The 16,891-nt window shown below is 49.9% G+C and overlaps 1 protein-coding gene across 8 annotated transcripts in view; it reads left to right on the top strand.

Annotated features, from left to right (window-relative positions):
* The window catches only part of MEGF11 (multiple EGF like domains 11), a 379,715-nt gene that overhangs the window by 354,169 nt on the left and 8,655 nt on the right, over positions 1 to 16,891 (top strand). For 3 of the 8 annotated variants that reach the window (XM_050795920.1, XM_050795926.1, XM_050795924.1), the window contains 6 exons: positions 2,636 to 2,764; positions 3,772 to 3,900; positions 4,448 to 4,576; positions 5,164 to 5,292; positions 6,784 to 7,020; positions 14,484 to 14,540. In XM_050795920.1, the coding sequence (XP_050651877.1) occupies positions 2,636 to 2,764; positions 3,772 to 3,900; positions 4,448 to 4,576; positions 5,164 to 5,292; positions 6,784 to 7,020; positions 14,484 to 14,540 (810 nt within the window). Of the gene's footprint in view, positions 1 to 2,635; positions 2,765 to 3,771; positions 3,901 to 4,447; positions 4,577 to 5,163; positions 5,293 to 6,783; positions 7,021 to 8,550; positions 8,670 to 10,351; positions 10,400 to 10,805; positions 10,873 to 11,479; positions 11,582 to 13,941; positions 13,988 to 14,483; positions 15,361 to 16,891 lie in introns of those variants that run through there. The other 5 variants (XM_050795918.1, XM_050795922.1, XM_050795923.1 and 2 more) reach the window with 5 other exon arrangements.

Genomic DNA, 16,891 nt, shown 5'->3' with positions numbered 1-16,891 from the left:
ATGCAGAATCATTAAACATAGATTAAATCTAACCAGATGTTTTCTTTTCACCAGCCCCCCTTCTGTCCACTGCCCCTCTCTTTGCCTTACTCTTGATTCAGCTAAGAAGTCAACCAATTAATGGATTAGATTGATCGTATTAGCAGTTCTGTGGGTAAATTTCTTGGCCTCATATATGTGAGAAAGACTTCAAAGATAAGACTGTCTTGTTAGAGAAGCTCAGAGTTCGTTTTGCAGGTAGGGTAGGGGGAGCAGCACTGACACCCTACTCCCCACAGAGGGCCAGGACTTGGGGTTGGGTTCCCCAAATCAAGTACCTCCCAGAGGTAGGAAAGAGGCTGGGCAGCCTGCTTTTCAAAAAGCTGGAGCTTGAGCTGCAAACAGGTGAGATGCATGTCACCCTCTTGGCAACAGAACTTCCTGGAAGGGAACTAAGGTTTCTGCCAGGGGAAGCACAGGGCCCCAAATCAGCCAGCCTGCCACAGCTACTAACCATGGCCCTAGGACAGTCGGTGAGGGCTCCCATTCCCACCTCAAAGATGAGGAAACACAGACTAGGACAGGTGTTGTGGTTTGCTCAAAGGCACTTAGCCAGCAAGCGGTACAACTTCCTAGTTGTGTGACCTTGGGCAAGTTACTTAACCTGCCTCAGTTTCTCATCTATAAAGCAGAGTTAATGATAGGGCATAATAATGAGACTACATAATAAGAGTATTCCAAGATTAAGTGAACTAAATACAGGCATACCTTGTTTTATTGTGCTTCACAGAAACTGCATCTTCTTGTTTTTTACAAATTAAAGGTTTGGCTGGGTGCAGTGGTTCACATCTGTAATCCTAGCACTTTGGGAGGCCAAGGTGGGTGGACTCCTTGAGGGTCAGGAGTTCGAGACCAGCCTGGCCAACATGGTGAAACCGTGTCTCTACTAAAAATACAAAAATTAGCCGGACGTGGTGGCACGTGCCCATAATCCCAGCTCCTGGGGAGGCTGAGGCAGGAGAATCGCTTGAACCTGGGAGGAAGAGGTTGCAGTGAGCCAAGATTGCACCACTGCACTCCAGCCTGGGCAACGTAGTGAGATTCTGTCTTGAAACAAAAAACCAAAGGTTTGTGGCAACCCTGCCTTAAGCAAGCCTGTCGGTGCCATGTTTCCAACACTATGTGTACACTTTGTGTCTGTGTCAGCATTTTTTTTGCAATAAAGTGTTTTTTAATCAAGGCATTTACATTGTTTAGACATAAAGCTATTGCACACTTAATAGAGTACAGTACAATGTAAACATAACTTTTGTATGCTCTGGGAAACCAAAACATTTGTGACTTGCTTTATTGCAATATTCACTTGCAGTGATCTAGAACCAAACCCACATCTCTGAGGTATGCCTGTATTTGTGAAGCACATTGAACAGTGTCTGGTGCATTTAAGTGTCATGTATATGTTTGTTGAATACATAAAGAAAACTTGGACCTAAATTCAAGGCTTTGGACTGGAGAGTCTGGTCCACCGTACTGCCTTTATTATTTGTCTCAACTACCACATCATGTCCAGGAGAGGCACTGAGTAGATGCAGATCCTAGCCACTAGTGGCCCACAGTCTGGCTGGGGAAGAACTACCAATATGAGGCAGTGTGGTGTAAAGCAGAGGGTTTCAGCCCAAGATGTGAGAGACCTGGGCCCTGGGGAAGTCATGTATCTTCAAGAATCAACACATTCCCATCATCCTCTGTGCTGCTCTCCAGGATCGACTTTATTTTGTGGCAATGGGAACCCACTGAGGCTCTCTGAGCAGGACATAGGAGTGCCATGAAGAAAGCTGTGCTTTAGAGAGCTCCAGCTGTAGGAAGCAGGTGGGGCATGAATTGCAAGGGGAAATAAAAGGTTAAGTGCTCAACGAATACTCAAGCCTAGTCCTAAAAGAGCTTTGCAGCCTGACTGAGGAAACCAGCTCTTCCTCCAGGGACAAAGGAGTGACTCCTCCAGGAAAGTCTGCGACCAAAATCCTCCAAGTGACTCAAATTGGAAATACCAGTGGTGGAGAGGGCCTTCTGAACTCAGGAGGGCTTTTCTGAGGAGGATGCTGAGCTGAGAGGCTTGAGCAACAGGTCAGAGGAAAGAGGCGGGCAGGGACAGACACTCAGGGCTGGTCCTTTAACAGTCAAACCGCAGGCAGGCCTGCCACACAGCATTTATCCCTCTCTGTCCAGCTGTACACATTCTCTACCCTTGTGGTTGTGGAATCTGTGATGTTGGTGAAAGTAGTAATGGAAGCAGAAGGCTGTGGAACAGCACAGGGAGCACTGGACTGTGAGTCCAGAAGTATAGTGCTCAGCCTCCCACTTCTCATCTGTGAGGCCTAAGTCAGGTGATTCTACCTCCATGGGCCTCAGGCTGTTCTTAAAGGCAATCATAATAGAGCCTTCTGAAGAATGCAGCTGTAGGCATGAGAGGGGCAACTCATTTATGTGCAAATGGAGAAGGGTGACGAGGGTACCAAGGTGGGCACGGTTTCCATCCAGATCCATGACCCCTGGGTGATCGTGGCTGTGGCTTGGGAACTTCTAGGGATGAGGCTGTGGGTGGAGGTCAGAGGAACACAGGTGGGAGGATGGGTGCCAGGCTGCCCTGTGCCCACAGTGTGTGCTGGAGGACACTTTGGGCAGGACTGTGCCCAGCTTTGCTCCTGTGCCAACAATGGGACCTGCAGCCCTATCGATGGCTCCTGTCAGTGCTTTCCTGGATGGATTGGCAAGGACTGCTCACAGGGTAAGTTGCTACTACCTGGGAATGCCCTTACCTGGAGTCAGGCCCAAAAATTCTCCCTTTCTTGCCCAAAACCTCTCTGTCCTGGTGCCTCCACTTCGAGGGATGAAATCTGCATGTAGGAACGAGCCCCATTTAGCTCTATAGCTAACATGATGGATTATTAGAAATGATCATTGGTATTAACTACTGGTATCAAAGGTATTGATATTGTTGATAGTACCATTAATGCTATGAATTCTGAGGCTCAATACTCCATTAGCACCTGGGCAAGGAGTAGCCCCTGAGTTTGGATGGGGAAGAGGAGGGGCAACGGCATGCTTGAGTTTGGGAGTAGGGAAGTGAGATGAGGCCAGGGCAGCCACTTCAGGAGAGTACGGTGCCCTCTGGGTGGCCCATGTGAATGATGTCCTAGAGGCTGTTCATGTAAAGCGCACCAATCTGATGTGAAGGGAACAGCCTCTCTCCAGAAGCCCCCAAACTAAGGACAGAGACCCTGTGGAGCTCCTTGTCTGATGGGTGAGACCTAGCCAGTACCCTCCGGGAGGTCCTAGTAAGATGGCTGAGGGGATTTCCATTCTGATGAGGAGACATAGGCTCCGCTGTCAGGAGCTCACCAACTGAGAGGAGAGAGCTCCTGCCCTAGGAAAGTCCCCATTCTCGTGGGGAAGCACACACAGTACATACATGGCAAACCACAGTGTTTACCCGCATGCTCCAAATCAGTCCCCTGAGAGGGGAGGCTCAGGGGCCCTCAGAGCCCTGCTGAGTCAGCATCAAACACTTGGAGAGTGGGTAGAGAATCTGGGCTTAATGGGAATCTTGGGTAACTAAGCCAAGAGGTTAAGTGCAGGAATTCTGGGAACAATGTGTGAAGCCACTGAAAGCCAGGAAATGTCAGCCAGGTCCATCCTGGCATCTTGGCTCTGACGTGTACTCCCCCTTCTTCTCCCTCTCCATCTGCCCCTCTCTGCCTTCCCCTCACCCTCTGCATTTCACCCACATCCCAGCTTGCCCACCCGGGTTCTGGGGCCCTGCCTGCTTCCACACATGCAGCTGCCACAACGGGGCGAGCTGCAGCGCCGAGGACGGGGCCTGCCACTGCACCCCTGGCTGGACTGGACTCTTCTGCACACAGCGTAAGCCCCACCTCCTGGCCTCCCAGCCACTTAGAATCCCATGCTGCGGCCTACTGGCCAGTGTCGGCATTGTCCAGACCAGCAGGGAGGGAAGAAGGAAGGCGGCCCCAGGATTAGTACCTGACTCCTGCCCCCATGAGAACTGAGGAGCTCTGCAGGGGCAGCTCCAGACCTGACTGGATTCAGGGGACTGACAAGCCCAAAGTCCTGGAAGGTCGGGGCTGCAAGGTACCCCAGCAATCACCAAGACCAGACCCTCCTTGGACAGTGGGGCCCAGAGTGGGGAGGAGCAGCCTGTGGCCACACAGGAAGGAGACCCTAGCCTGGCCTGTGGTTCCACATCCCCTCTCTCTTGAAAAGGCAAAGATCATCTAGCCCCTGCCCCTTCAGCATGAAGATCCTGAGCAGGGAGACAGCTCTGGTGCAGGGCCTCACTAGTCTTCATCCCATGCTCAGCAAAAAGAGACAGAAGACAGGTCTGGTTCCCGCTGCACCCCTTATCCTCACCCAGCAGCAACTCTCATCACTGGAAATCCTGTTTCTCTAGGCTGCCCAGCAGCATTTTTTGGGAAGGACTGTGGGCGTGTATGCCAGTGTCAGAATGGCGCCAGCTGTGACCACATCAGTGGCAAGTGCACCTGCCGCACAGGCTTCACCGGGCAACACTGTGAGCAGAGTAAGCTGTCCTGACCCCTGATCCTGGGTGATGCTACTGGGCTCCAGCCTCCTGCAGAGGATGCCTCCCGCTTCAAGGTCCACTCACTCAGGGCTCTGTACCCCTTGGTCCCTTGACTTTGGGGGCAACTTCCAAGGAAAACTGCTGAGGAATGTCATGCCTACATTATTGTTTGAAGAATTTCTCCCGTCAGTTGGGAGGAGATGGGGGGCATTTAGGGCAGGGCAGAGGTCATAGCAGGTAATGAGAGAATAGTGGGAGGCAGATCTTTTTTTATTATTCTTTAAAGTCCCTATGGCACTCAGATTAGGGCCTGGCAGGTGGAAGATACTGCTGAAATGTGTTGCATGAGGAGGAAGTAGGGGTGAGTGGGCCCTGCTCTCTCCTCCTCTGTCCCTGTGTCCCCCACTCAGTGCTATAAATGCTCTGTCCACCCCCAAGTATCTAGCCAAAGCACAACAGGAGCTAAGGGAATAGGCTTCACTCGGTGGGAGGCAGAACAGGCTTATTGCCATAGCTGTCTACACATGGAATGGGAGGGGTGGAGAGTGAGTGGGTCCTCTACCCTAACTCTTTGTGCCACACAGGATGTGCTCCAGGAACCTTTGGCTATGGGTGTCAGCAGCTATGTGAGTGCATGAACAACTCCACCTGTGACCATGTCACCGGCACCTGTTACTGCAGCCCTGGCTTCAAAGGAATCAGGTGTGACCAAGGTAATACACAGGTGGCAGAGCCCCTGGGCTCTGTGGAAAGGGCCCTATGGAGGCTCTAGGGAGATTCCAACTGGAACAGCTGGATTTGATGACACCTCCCTTTATTCACATTTGTGAGGACAGCAGGAATAGGGTGGGCTGCAGAGGCTCCAAGAGCTGGAGAGGCATAAGGAGCAGGCAGTCTCTCAGTCACAGCCTCCCCAGGCTTGCCCTTGGCAAGTTTCCCATGAGCCAAGCAAGGGTAGCCACAAGCTAGTACTATGGAAAGGTCACCAGACCAAGTTAGAATATCTGCCAAGTTCTAGTTCTGCCTTACCTGCTAGGTGTCCTTGGGTAGGTTATTTGATTTTGCTAGGCCTGTTACTCCACGTGCAAAGTGGGAAGAGTAGATTAATCGTCTTCCCCCATAACACAAGGTTACTCTGAAGGCTGAGGAGCCCAAAGGGGCTCAACCTGGGCTCTAGCCCTACAGTCGGACAACACCTCATAGGGCCTAAAGGGGATGGAGTCCCAAGGTCAGGCTGTGAGAATCAAGTTGAGACAGTATGAGTAAAGGACTCAGCATGGTGCCTGGCCCATAAGTGAACACTCCAATAAATGCTGGCTTTGTTATATAATGTGCTACAAACATGTTGGTTCTACATGGGGGATGAAAATGGACTCTCAATTATCCACATTACAGAAAAGGAGCCAAAAGACAGATTTCCGTTGCATTCTGAGGATAAATCACTGAGAACGATAATGCAGCACATTTACCTCCCTAGTGATGTTGGCCAGCTCAGTTCAGCCAGTAGCCAACAGTCAAGAAGTCCAGACACTGCGGGCCTGGCAGGACAGCCCCCTAGACTAAGCATCAGCATGGAAGGCAGGGGCAGCCCTCACATACATCACCAAGAGGGGTGCTGCGGGCAGTAAACCTGGAAATAATAGCACAGTACTTAGAGCTTTCCTTGCCAGTCTATCATTTGGTGCTCACAATGACTGGGGAGGGTGGGGCTATTGTCCCCATGTTACAAACGAGCAAACCAGGGACTCTGAGCCACACAATTAGGAAGCAGGGAGAGGAGCTGTGTTCAATTTCTCCTGACTCCACCAATTACAGGTTATATAATCTTGGGCACATTACCTAACCTTTGGTAAAATTGGTTTTTTCATCTGTGAAAGGAAAATACTAATCCCTTCATAGGGCTGCTGAAGAGTAAATAAATTAATATCTGTTAACTCATTTTTGGAATACAGTAAAATAATATTTGTTATTGTTTCACATCCACAGTCACAACTGCTCCTTGTCATGACCCTGGGACTCCCACCCCTTTAGGGACGAAGGCACAGTGAGGGCTGGGGGTAGTCACGTAGAGACTGAGGAAATCAGGCCAAGGCCAGAACCAGGTCTCCTAACATTAGAGGGGTTACGGGCATCTGAGCCCGGGCCCAGGAGACCTGAAGTGCAAGCAGGCCAGCCCCAGGCTCAGGCCCTCCCTCTGCCCGCAGCTGCCCTCATGATGGAGGAGCTGAATCCCTACACCAAGATCAGCCCAGCACTGGGTGCAGAGCGGCACTCGGTGGGTGCTGTCACAGGCATCATGCTCCTGTTATTCCTCATTGTGGTGCTGCTGGGCCTATTTGCCTGGCATCGGCGGCGGCAGAAAGAGAAGGGCCGAGACCTGGCTCCCCGCGTCTCCTACACACCTGCCATGAGGATGACCAGCACCGACTACTCCCTCTCAGGTAAGGGCCATGCTCCTGTCCTTCCTCCTCTTCCCCTCCACACACACACCCCAGGAATGGTTGTACCTGTAGGGTTGACTGCTATGGCTGGATGTAGCTCAGTCTCCCCTAGAGTGACAGTGGGGATGGGGAGCAGGAGCCTACCTAGAAAAGGTATCTGGGGTTCCAAGAGGAAATTGTTTCCTGAGTCCCTAGCTCTGAGCAGCTATGGTTGGGAGCCTCCTCCCATTTTCCCAGAGCTTCCCTATCCTTCCCACCAGCTTTCGGCCTCAGGGTCACCCACACTAACCAGTCACTTTCCTAAGCTCTCCAGGGGACCGTCTCCCCAACCTGATGCCTGTACCACCTCAGGACACTAGACCTTGGAGCCCAGTGCCCAGAGCTTGTCCATTTGTTTCCCTGGTGAAGGCCTCAGGACAACCCTCCTTCCCAGTTCCCAGTTAGAGAGGGCCCTATTAGTACAGTGGAAGGGGACACTACCTGACTTGGGGGAGGTCTGAAAGTTTGAACAATGTCCCTCTGGCAAGTGTGCCAGAGCCCAGTGCATCCACGAATGTGGTTAACAGCTCCAATAGGCATTTTAATTGGGAGTCTGAGTGGGGTCAAGGTGGGGCTGCTGGGCGATATCCTTCCTTTCCCCTGAACCCTGGACTGCTGCCTTGGAAATAAGAAAGGTTTTTTTGCTTCATATTTGGCTAAAAAGTAGAGGCCAAAATGCTCTGAAATTGCCCTATAGTCATGGACCATGCGAGGCTGGGCCCGTCTGGGTGGGCACAAGGTGACAGCTCTCTCCAGGTGGCTCCATGGCTCATGGCTCATCTGCAGCCTCCTGGACCTTGTGCTTAGAAAACCCAAATCACTTCAGCCCATTCCTGCTAAGTATTGCCTTCTGTATGTCCAGCTTCATGCTAGGCACTGCAGGGTAGACAGAGACAGGCCAGTGCACACCATGCCTTCAAGGAGCTCCTGGTCTACATGCCACACTACAGCAAGCAGACATCCCCCACACGGGAGATTTGGGGATTTTCTTCTATGACTATACTGAGAAGGTTGGCTAGGGTTTCCTATGCCATTCCTCTGGTATTCCCTGGCCCTATGGAGAGGTTCTGGAATCCTTAGGAGGGAAGAACAGAGTCAAGAGGAGTGAGGTTCTCTTTATGATCTCATTACCAGGATGTGACCCTAGAAGGAAGCAGGAGTCCAGCCCTAAATAGGGACTCAGAAACATGTAAGGCTATCAAAGCCAACATGCCCCATCCAGGCTCCAGTTGATGGTGCCCCGCCCTGGCACTGGCGAGCCTATCCTGCATTCTGCCATGCTGCAGGGAGGACCAGCATAAGGGAAGCAGCAAATCAGGCTCTCCAGATTTCGGTAGGGGTAGTGGATGCCAGGAAGCTTGGGGGATGGGGTACTTGGCTGTTTGTCTTTGCCGGGCTCTCTCAAGGCTCCCAGCCCAAGCATTAGTACTGGGGGTATCTCATACCAGGGGCAGGGGTATGATGGTATGTGGCACCTTGTTCTCTTCCCAGATTTGTCTCAAAGTAGCAGCCATGCCCACTGCTTTTCCAATTCCAGCTACCACGCACTGGCATGTGGGGGGCCTGCCACCAGCCAGGCCAGCACTCTGGACAGGAACAGCCCCACCAAGGTACCGGGCCCCTGATTCCCCAGCCCCCACTCACTGCCCTCTCATTTAACCCTCACCTCTGCCCAGGAAGGAACTGCATCCCCCACATGGAGGGTCCATGTAGAACTGACTGCCAATACATTAAAAGCAACCCTGTGATCCATGGTACATGTAAACACTCTGTGAAGCATGTAATGGAGCCAGCATGTTATGTGGAGCCAAGTGCTGTGTAACCAACCCACAGCATCACTCACTATAACATATACCCCTGCATCCTGTAACCAACTGGTACCAAGTCATGTAATCACGTATTAGCTTTATCACCTATAATCATGTAGACACTTTTGCCACATGTCAGCATGTAATCAAAACACCAGACCACCTTGTAGGCCAGGCATGGTGGCTCACGCCTGTATTCCCAGCTACTTGGGAGGCTGAGGCAGGAGGATTGCTTGAACCCAGGAAGTGGAGGCTGCTGTGAGCTGAGATCATGCCATTGCACTCCAGCCTGACGACAGAGCAAGACTCCATCTCAAAAAAAAAAGAAAAAAACTAGACCACCTATCACAAATCACTGCAGTATGCTACCAACACAAGGTGTGCAACTGGCATATTATAGAGTAACTACTGTTATTCAGATAACTACCTAACAATGTGAACATAACCATGTCATCAGTACCCACTCATAACCATTTGTTGCAATCTCAATCAACACAAGGGATGTGGAACCCAAACTTCAGCCACAGCCAGTGTTCTGTGGACAGTGAGTTCTGTAGGTCTTCATGGTAGGTGTGCACCCTTCTGGACAGGACCTTCCCTGACAGCTTCCAGCAAAACCCTGGCTGTTGGCAAGATGTCCTCTTATACTCACAGGCCCTTGGGCAAGGATGTCTCTGCACCTATGTGTAGATAATACATATGGGAGCTCCCTTAATGTGCCCAGACTCACACCAGGCAGAGCGGGAAACAAGAAGTGAGGATGAACAGTCCCCGAGGACAGGTCTGAGAGGCTCATGCTGCATACCTCTGGATACCCACCTGTGCCCATGCCCACAGACACAGAACAGTGGGGAGCAGGGCCATGGTGGGAGTGGGAATTTCAGGATTCCTAGCTTCCCATAATACCCATTCAGGGACAAAAGCATGGCTTTCACTGTCCAGGGCTATGCCCTAGAGATCTACGAGTCCTTTCTTCCCTGTCCCGTGGAGAATGACCATCGGCCTACAGACCTGGTCCAGCAACAGTAACACAGATGTACAGCCTCAAGGGCAACCACTATCAAGCCAACACCCCAAGACCACTCTCAGCCTCCACCCTCTTTTGGTAAGGGGCTGGAATTACTGCAGAGTAGCCAACTTGGTGACCCTCTGGGTCACCTCAACCCAGGGGCCCAGAGTGGCTCTATGTGGTTAAGGACCCCTCAGTCTAACAGATAGGGCATCTGCAGCAGAGGCAGGCAGCTGTGATGACATGGAAAGGACATGGCACTGGGAGCTGAGACCTGAGTTCCAGACACAGCTTTGTCACTGACTCCTTGTGTGTTCACAAGCAAAGCACACAAGTCAGGACTCAGGTCGCCATCTGTAAAATGAGGATAACCATCCTTGCCTCATATGAAGGGCAGCTGTGAAAATGTAGAGAAAGGAAAGATGACAACATAAACCTCAAGATACTCTATTCTGAAGCTTTCCTTTGGTCACAGGAAAAGGAAAATCTCACATTCAGCCCTAATCAAGATCGGGTGGCAGAGGTAACAGTGACATTGCAGGCAGCCTCAAGACTTCCCTCTGTGCTGGAGATGGCCTCATGTTGCAGCTGGGACGTCACCAGAGGCCCCTCTCCTAAAGCTAAGCCCCACCCCCCAGCTAATCTGCTTCCTCTATCAGGGCCAGCTTGGCTCAAGCTACCCCAGGAGGCCTGGGAACCCTACAACTTCAGCCCAACACCTGGGGTGGGGTATGTTCTGTTCCCACTGGCATCAACCACACCATGGTGGCCTGTCATGGAACACCTAGCTCGCCCTTTCTTTCAATGGCCTAGGACCCAGGTGGGTCAGGATTATCACAGGGTGCGTGCACTGAAGCTACGCAAAGTGAAGATTGGGGAAGGGCACCTGGGGCACTATATATTAACTGGCTCTCCTACTCTCCAAACAGCTCAGTAACAAGTCCCTTGACAGAGACACAGCAGGCTGGACCCCCTACAGCTATGTGAACGTGTTAGGTCAGTAGTGGTTTGAGTCTGGTCCCCACCATCATGTCCCACCCTATTCTTCTTCCATATTGAGAGGGACCCAGCTTGAAGGGAAAGGGTTATGAGTCCTGAACATGGTTTCCCCCAGGGAGAAATTTCGGCTCTCACAAGCAGATGAAGCCCTAGAATCCCTTTCCATTACTATATTAGGGCTAAGTCCCTGCTATGACCCAGGGACCACAAGGGAGAAAACCAGGGCCAGGATGTAGGGAATCTAGATGGAAGCAAAAGACACTCACCATCTGGATAGGAACCTCTGCCTGACGACCCAGGCCCTACCAAGGCACTCCTTTCAAGGGCTTCTTTCCCCTGCCTCCTCCCTGGTGGAGGAGCACTAATTCCTGCAGAGGGAGGGAGGAAGGAACGGAGGGAGGGAGGGAGAGGGGAAACAAGGCAGATGACCTTGGCTCTAACAGAGCCCCTGGCCCCAGCCCCTCTGGATGCTATACACAGAGGCCCCCAAGTCCTCCCAGCCTGCCTCACCCTGACCCTGGCCCACTTGTGTACTTCCTACCCTCTTCCCTGCCATACCAGGGCCCTGGGAATAATGGCTCCTCCCTGTCATTCCTCTCACTAGACTCCCATTTCCAGATCAGTGCCCTGGAGGCCAGGTACCCGCCCGAGGACTTCTACATTGAACTTAGACACCTCAGCCACCCCGCTGAGCCACACTCACCAGGTCAGACCCCAGCCCTACCCTCCACCCCCTCATGCCAGACCAGACCCAGCACCTGCCCTAATCCCCATCCCTGCACCTTGACCTCCACCCCATGGTCCCAGAACTCTCCCTTTTAAGCCCTCTTCCCTCCTAACATGTCTACCAGCTCAATCCCCTATCTAAAGATGGAAACCTGTCTGGATCTTCCCCATCACCCATTCTGTTCCCACAGTGAATGGTGGATGTGGACAAACGGGCTACTTAGGGTGGAGAAGATACAACAAAACTGCCCTCCCTACAGGCCACAAAATACAACCCAACATCATTCAAAAATGACTTGGGGATGGTGACATCTTTGGGGTTCTTTGGGCCCTGCTGGAGTGGATAACAGGGAGTTAGCTCTCTGGCTAATAAAGTCCAATGTTTCCCAGAGACTCCAGAAACCCCAGTGGCCCAAGCCAAGCTTTCTCAGATCACAGGGCAGGGTTGTCAAACAGGGATCTGCAGAGGCTGGGGTAGGATGTATCAACCAACATCATCTGTACTCATGTACTGAGTACAGCCTGGGCTGAAACCTGGTGGCTTGGGAGAGACACACACAAGAGACTTGGAAAGTTAGCTCTGAGATGGGAACATGTGGGTAGGAGTTACATAAGGTATCATAGGAATAAGCATAATGAATGAACAGAGAATGTGGCCTCCCTACAAAGTGGCTCCTCTGGGGCACACTGGGGCAGGGCCTTGGCACACTGGACAACTCTAGGCCTGACCTCAGGCTCCTAGAACTCTAAGGAAACTGAGCTGCTCTACCAACCCCTGCAGGTCCCTGGGTCCAGTAACACGAGGAAGGGTGAAAGTTCTGAATTCATCTGCCCACTGAGCAGGCATGGGCTGCATGGACCCTGGGCCTATACTCAGGAGGCTGTATTCTTAGCTGTGGGTCCCCTGGATAGTATCCAGGGCATTTAATAACCCCACTAACTATAATCTCTCCCACTCCCCCAACATATACACACACACAGTCCCACCACCACCACCCTGTATCTCTTTCCACAAGGAAGCATCCTCTGAGCCAGGCCAGATTTCTCCTGCTTTACAGATCTCTCTCTTCAACTAGTGTAACCAGAGCACCATGCGCTGGCATTTGTCTTACACCCAGGCAGGCTGGTGTCCAATGCGAGAGAATACTTGGAGAGATGTGGGCTGTAACTGTAACTCAGTTTCTCACTTGCCGGTGTGGTTTTGGACAAGTCACTGCTGCTCTTTGGGCCTGTTCCCTGTTCTGTGAAAAGGAAAAGTTAATGCCCTAGCCACCTTCCCTCAGGGAGGGCAAAGGAAGTCCTTTGTATAAAGTATAAAGTGCTGAACTAATGCCAGCATATAGGCAGTTGCAGTCATGATTCTGAAGGACACAGGTACCTATACACCTTTCAGAAAAAATTTGAGGCCGGGTGAGGTGGCTCACACCTGTAATCCCAGCACTTTGGGAGGCTGAGGTAGGCAGATCACGTGAGGTCAGAAGTTCAAGACCAGCCTGGCCAACATGGTGAAACCCCATCTGTTAAAAATACAAAAAAATTAGCTGGGAGTGGTGGCACATGCCTGTAGTCCCAGCTACTCGGGAGGCTGAGACAGGAGAATCGACTGAACCTGGAAGGTGGAGGTTGCAGTGAGCGGAGATTGCGCCACTGTACTCCAGCCTGGGTGACACAGCAAGACCCCGTCTCAAAAAAAAAAAAAAAAGAAAAGAAAAATAGCAAACTTGAAAGAAAAACTTAGGCCTGGTTCTGCTGTATCCCTCAGTAATGTGTGGAAGGTAGGCAGATGGGAGTAGACTCTTTCAAATTCAACATGGGAACTCTATGTAGAGGAGCTATAGGGAGGCATCTAAATAGCAACAGGATGGTCTTCAGTGTGAGAAACTGGGAAGAGTCATGGAATGTCAAACTGTGTTTTAGTAAGTACTTGCTGCAGGCCTCGCTTGGTACTGTGTCCTCGGTTCAAAGCTGGAAGAAAAAATTGCTCTTTGAGCCAGTCATTACTATCCTAACCTAGAAATGCCAAACAATTTCTTTTCTGGGATCACCAGTAGCAAAGAACCCAAGCTTAGTCCCTGAAGCCTCTGGCTGAGGCTCAGGGCCATCATGCGTTGTTGGAGCTTAGGAAAAAACTGACAGCCAAAAGGTAGAAAGGAATCCTTGGGGCTGAAAACACTGGTAATACTTTCCAAAAACAACTCTACATTATGTGCAAATGGTCCACCCCAAAAAATGAGTAACTAAGAGAACTGGCTATGGCAGGGAATGTCTGCACATCCTACAAAGACGACTAATCAAGAACCTCAGCCACCTGTCTCCCTCTTTCTCTCTGGCTCCCCTCAGATAAGCCTTGGATCCAGGAGAGGACAGACAGGACCAGAGCTGAGAGGTGATAAATATTATCTTCAAACCCATGCCAAATTCCAACAGAACTGTGATTTGTAATGTCTTACAACTTTCCCTCAAGCTAAGAACTGGTTCTGCTTCATTCCTTATCCTATACCCTTGGAGCCTGGAGTTTCACCTGCAGGGAATGCAGGTGGCATCAGAACGGCCTTTTATTACTTTCTGAAAGACATTCCCCTAGGGTGAAGGTTAAAGGGAAGGAGTGCTGAATATGCCAGGGGTCGCTGTAGTTCACCTTAATGCTTATGAGCCTTTTAAGAATTCCTATAATCAAAACAATTTCAGGTGGATTAAACCCAGAATCATTTATCAAAATAATTTCAGGTAGATTAAACCCAGAATCATTTTCTAGCAATAAACAACTATTTATTTTCTGGGTAGGGGAGAAAGTGGGGAAAAGCAAGAAAAAAGAACAAACACAAGCAGTCTAAGTAAACCTCACCCCCATATTTTCTTGCCTTACGTTATTTTTTTCACAGGTGCTTGTGGAATGGATAGACGTCAGAACACATACATTATGGACAAAGGCTTCAAAGGTAGAGTATCCAATCCCGATGTCTTATTACAGAGGGCTTAGCAAGATAAAGAGTGCAGATCTGAAATGGCCAGGAATTCCAATTGAGAGAAACTGCGTGTGTGTGCCCCCACAAAAGGTCAAAAGACCACAGGGCCTGGGGCTGCTGGGTAGCTGTGCCCAGGAGGAGCAATCATAATAATAATGGAATTCATCTTTCGATTTCAGTTGCACCTGCTTAGCAAATGCTTGTGGGTTTTTTATAGATGCCAACTAAATGTCTTCGGAAATGTAAACCATCATTATCCAACCAATTAGTACGAGTTAAATTGATTATAAAATCTGAAATAAAGTTGATCTACCTGCCCCAGAGGCCTCCTGTCGTTGCACTAGCAAGGAATGCCACCCTGCACCTGCTGGCTTTCTGGGGGCACAAGGAATGAAAATGATATGCAGTGTTAATATTGTATGGCACTCCAACCTCAAGAGATCTCTGCCTCCAAGAGCAGAGAAGTCAAGACAAATCCCTAACACGTGGGAACTGCAAGTTGGATCATCCCTCTAGGAAGTCTACAGGTGAAGCCAAAGATGAAAGGTCAGGTCCTGCCCTAGGTTTAAATGCCAGAATGTGTGAAATAGGGGGCTTTGGAACTCTGTTACTTGCCACTCTGTTGCTTATTAACTGTGACCTTAGACTGTGAGCTCTCCAAGGCTGTTTCCTCATCTGCAAAGTTGGGATAATTTTGCCTGTCCTATTGTCTAATGCCTGTCCCATTGTCTAACAAGGTTATCATGAGTAACCAATAAAATCACAGATGGGAAGTGTTTTTGCATACTGTAAAGGTGGTACTAATGTAATGGGGCTATTCTTTTGTCTCGGAGGTCTATTTAAAACAGCTTAAGGCCAGGCACAGTGGCTCACACCTGTGATCTCAGCACTTTGAGAGGTTGAGGTGGGCAGATCACTTGAGGTCAGAAGTTCAAGACCAGCCTGGCTAACATGGCAAAACCCTGTCTCTACTAAACATACAAAAATTAGTTGGGCATGGTAGCATACACCTGTAATCCCAGCTACTTGGGAGGCTGAGGCACAAGAATTGCTTGAACCCGGGAGGCAAAGGTTGCAGTGAACCAAGATCACGCCAGTGCACTCCAGCCTAGGCGACAGAGCAAGACTCTGTCTCAAAAAAAAAAAAAGAGCTTAAGCCAAACTGAGATACGACAGCAAAGGTCCCAATGCATATCCTAAATCTAACAGTGTACCAGAATCACCTGGAAAGCTTGTTAAAAATACAGATGTTCACGCCCCATCTCCTCAAAACTCTGATGCAGATCTAGAGTGGGGCCCTGGAATCTGCATGTATGAAGAGCACCCTCAGGGTATCCTTATGCAGCTTATTCCCCAAACACTGGTCTAGACTGACCCAGATGTCCCTGATTATTGTTCTAGTCTTTCGGACCTAGCTTTACATACACCAAGACACAACCATTCCCTAACCAAGAACAGCTAGTCGTCTACAGTCCTTTTGGGGAAATGGTTATTAGATGTGGGGTGAGCTCAGGGTAGGGGGTGGTGGTGAGTACTGCGTTCTGAACAAGAGGCTGAGTCACTATCAGCCTTTGTTAGGATATGCACAGCCCAAGAGAACTGTCTGAGGACAAAAGGTCATCCCCAGTCTCCCAGCCAGCCAACAGACATTCCCTTGGAAGCATTATTTTGGCAATTTTCTGTGTGTTTTGACTTAAACCATCCAAATGAAGAACAGTAGGTAAGGCCGAAAACAAAGAACAGTTCTATTTCATGCTATGACCTGGCACCTCAGTTTCTTTCTCTAAAAGGTATGGGGATTGGGCAGAAAGATCTCTAAGGGCCTTTCTAGCTCAAGACCACGCATGAATCAAGCGTGAATAAACTCAGGCCCAGAAACTCCAATAACTGAACACACAACTTTCCTATGCACTGTGTTGTCCTGTACATTGTGATTAGGGTGGTTACTTTCAAATTCGCATATACAACAAAGCTCAAAGCTTAACATGTAAAAAAAGACACATGTAAAACAAAGCTCAGGAAAGCAGTGTCTCTGCCTCAGCATACATTTCATTCCTATTTCGTAGAATCACATATCTGACCTCTGAGTGCAGGGGAGGGCTCAGCAGGCAGCCAGATTTTATTTTACCACTCTGGCTACAATCATCCTTTAAAGAGAAAAGAGAGCTATGTAAGCAAATGTACCAGCAGGTGTTGGGGACCAACACATCAGAATAAGAACTGAAAAAAAGGAAAATACAATGTCACAGTTCAGAACTTTACAGCAATACTTACCAAAACATGGAATAAATCCCACTAATTGGCTAACGCCCCCCAAATAAACA

Source organism: Macaca thibetana, chromosome 7 (genome assembly GCF_024542745.1).
Source record: "Macaca thibetana thibetana isolate TM-01 chromosome 7, ASM2454274v1, whole genome shotgun sequence".
Taxonomy (NCBI): Eukaryota; Metazoa; Chordata; class Mammalia; order Primates; family Cercopithecidae; genus Macaca; species Macaca thibetana.
Note: the sequence above shows the minus strand (reverse complement) of the source record. Positions and strands in the feature narration are given on the sequence as shown.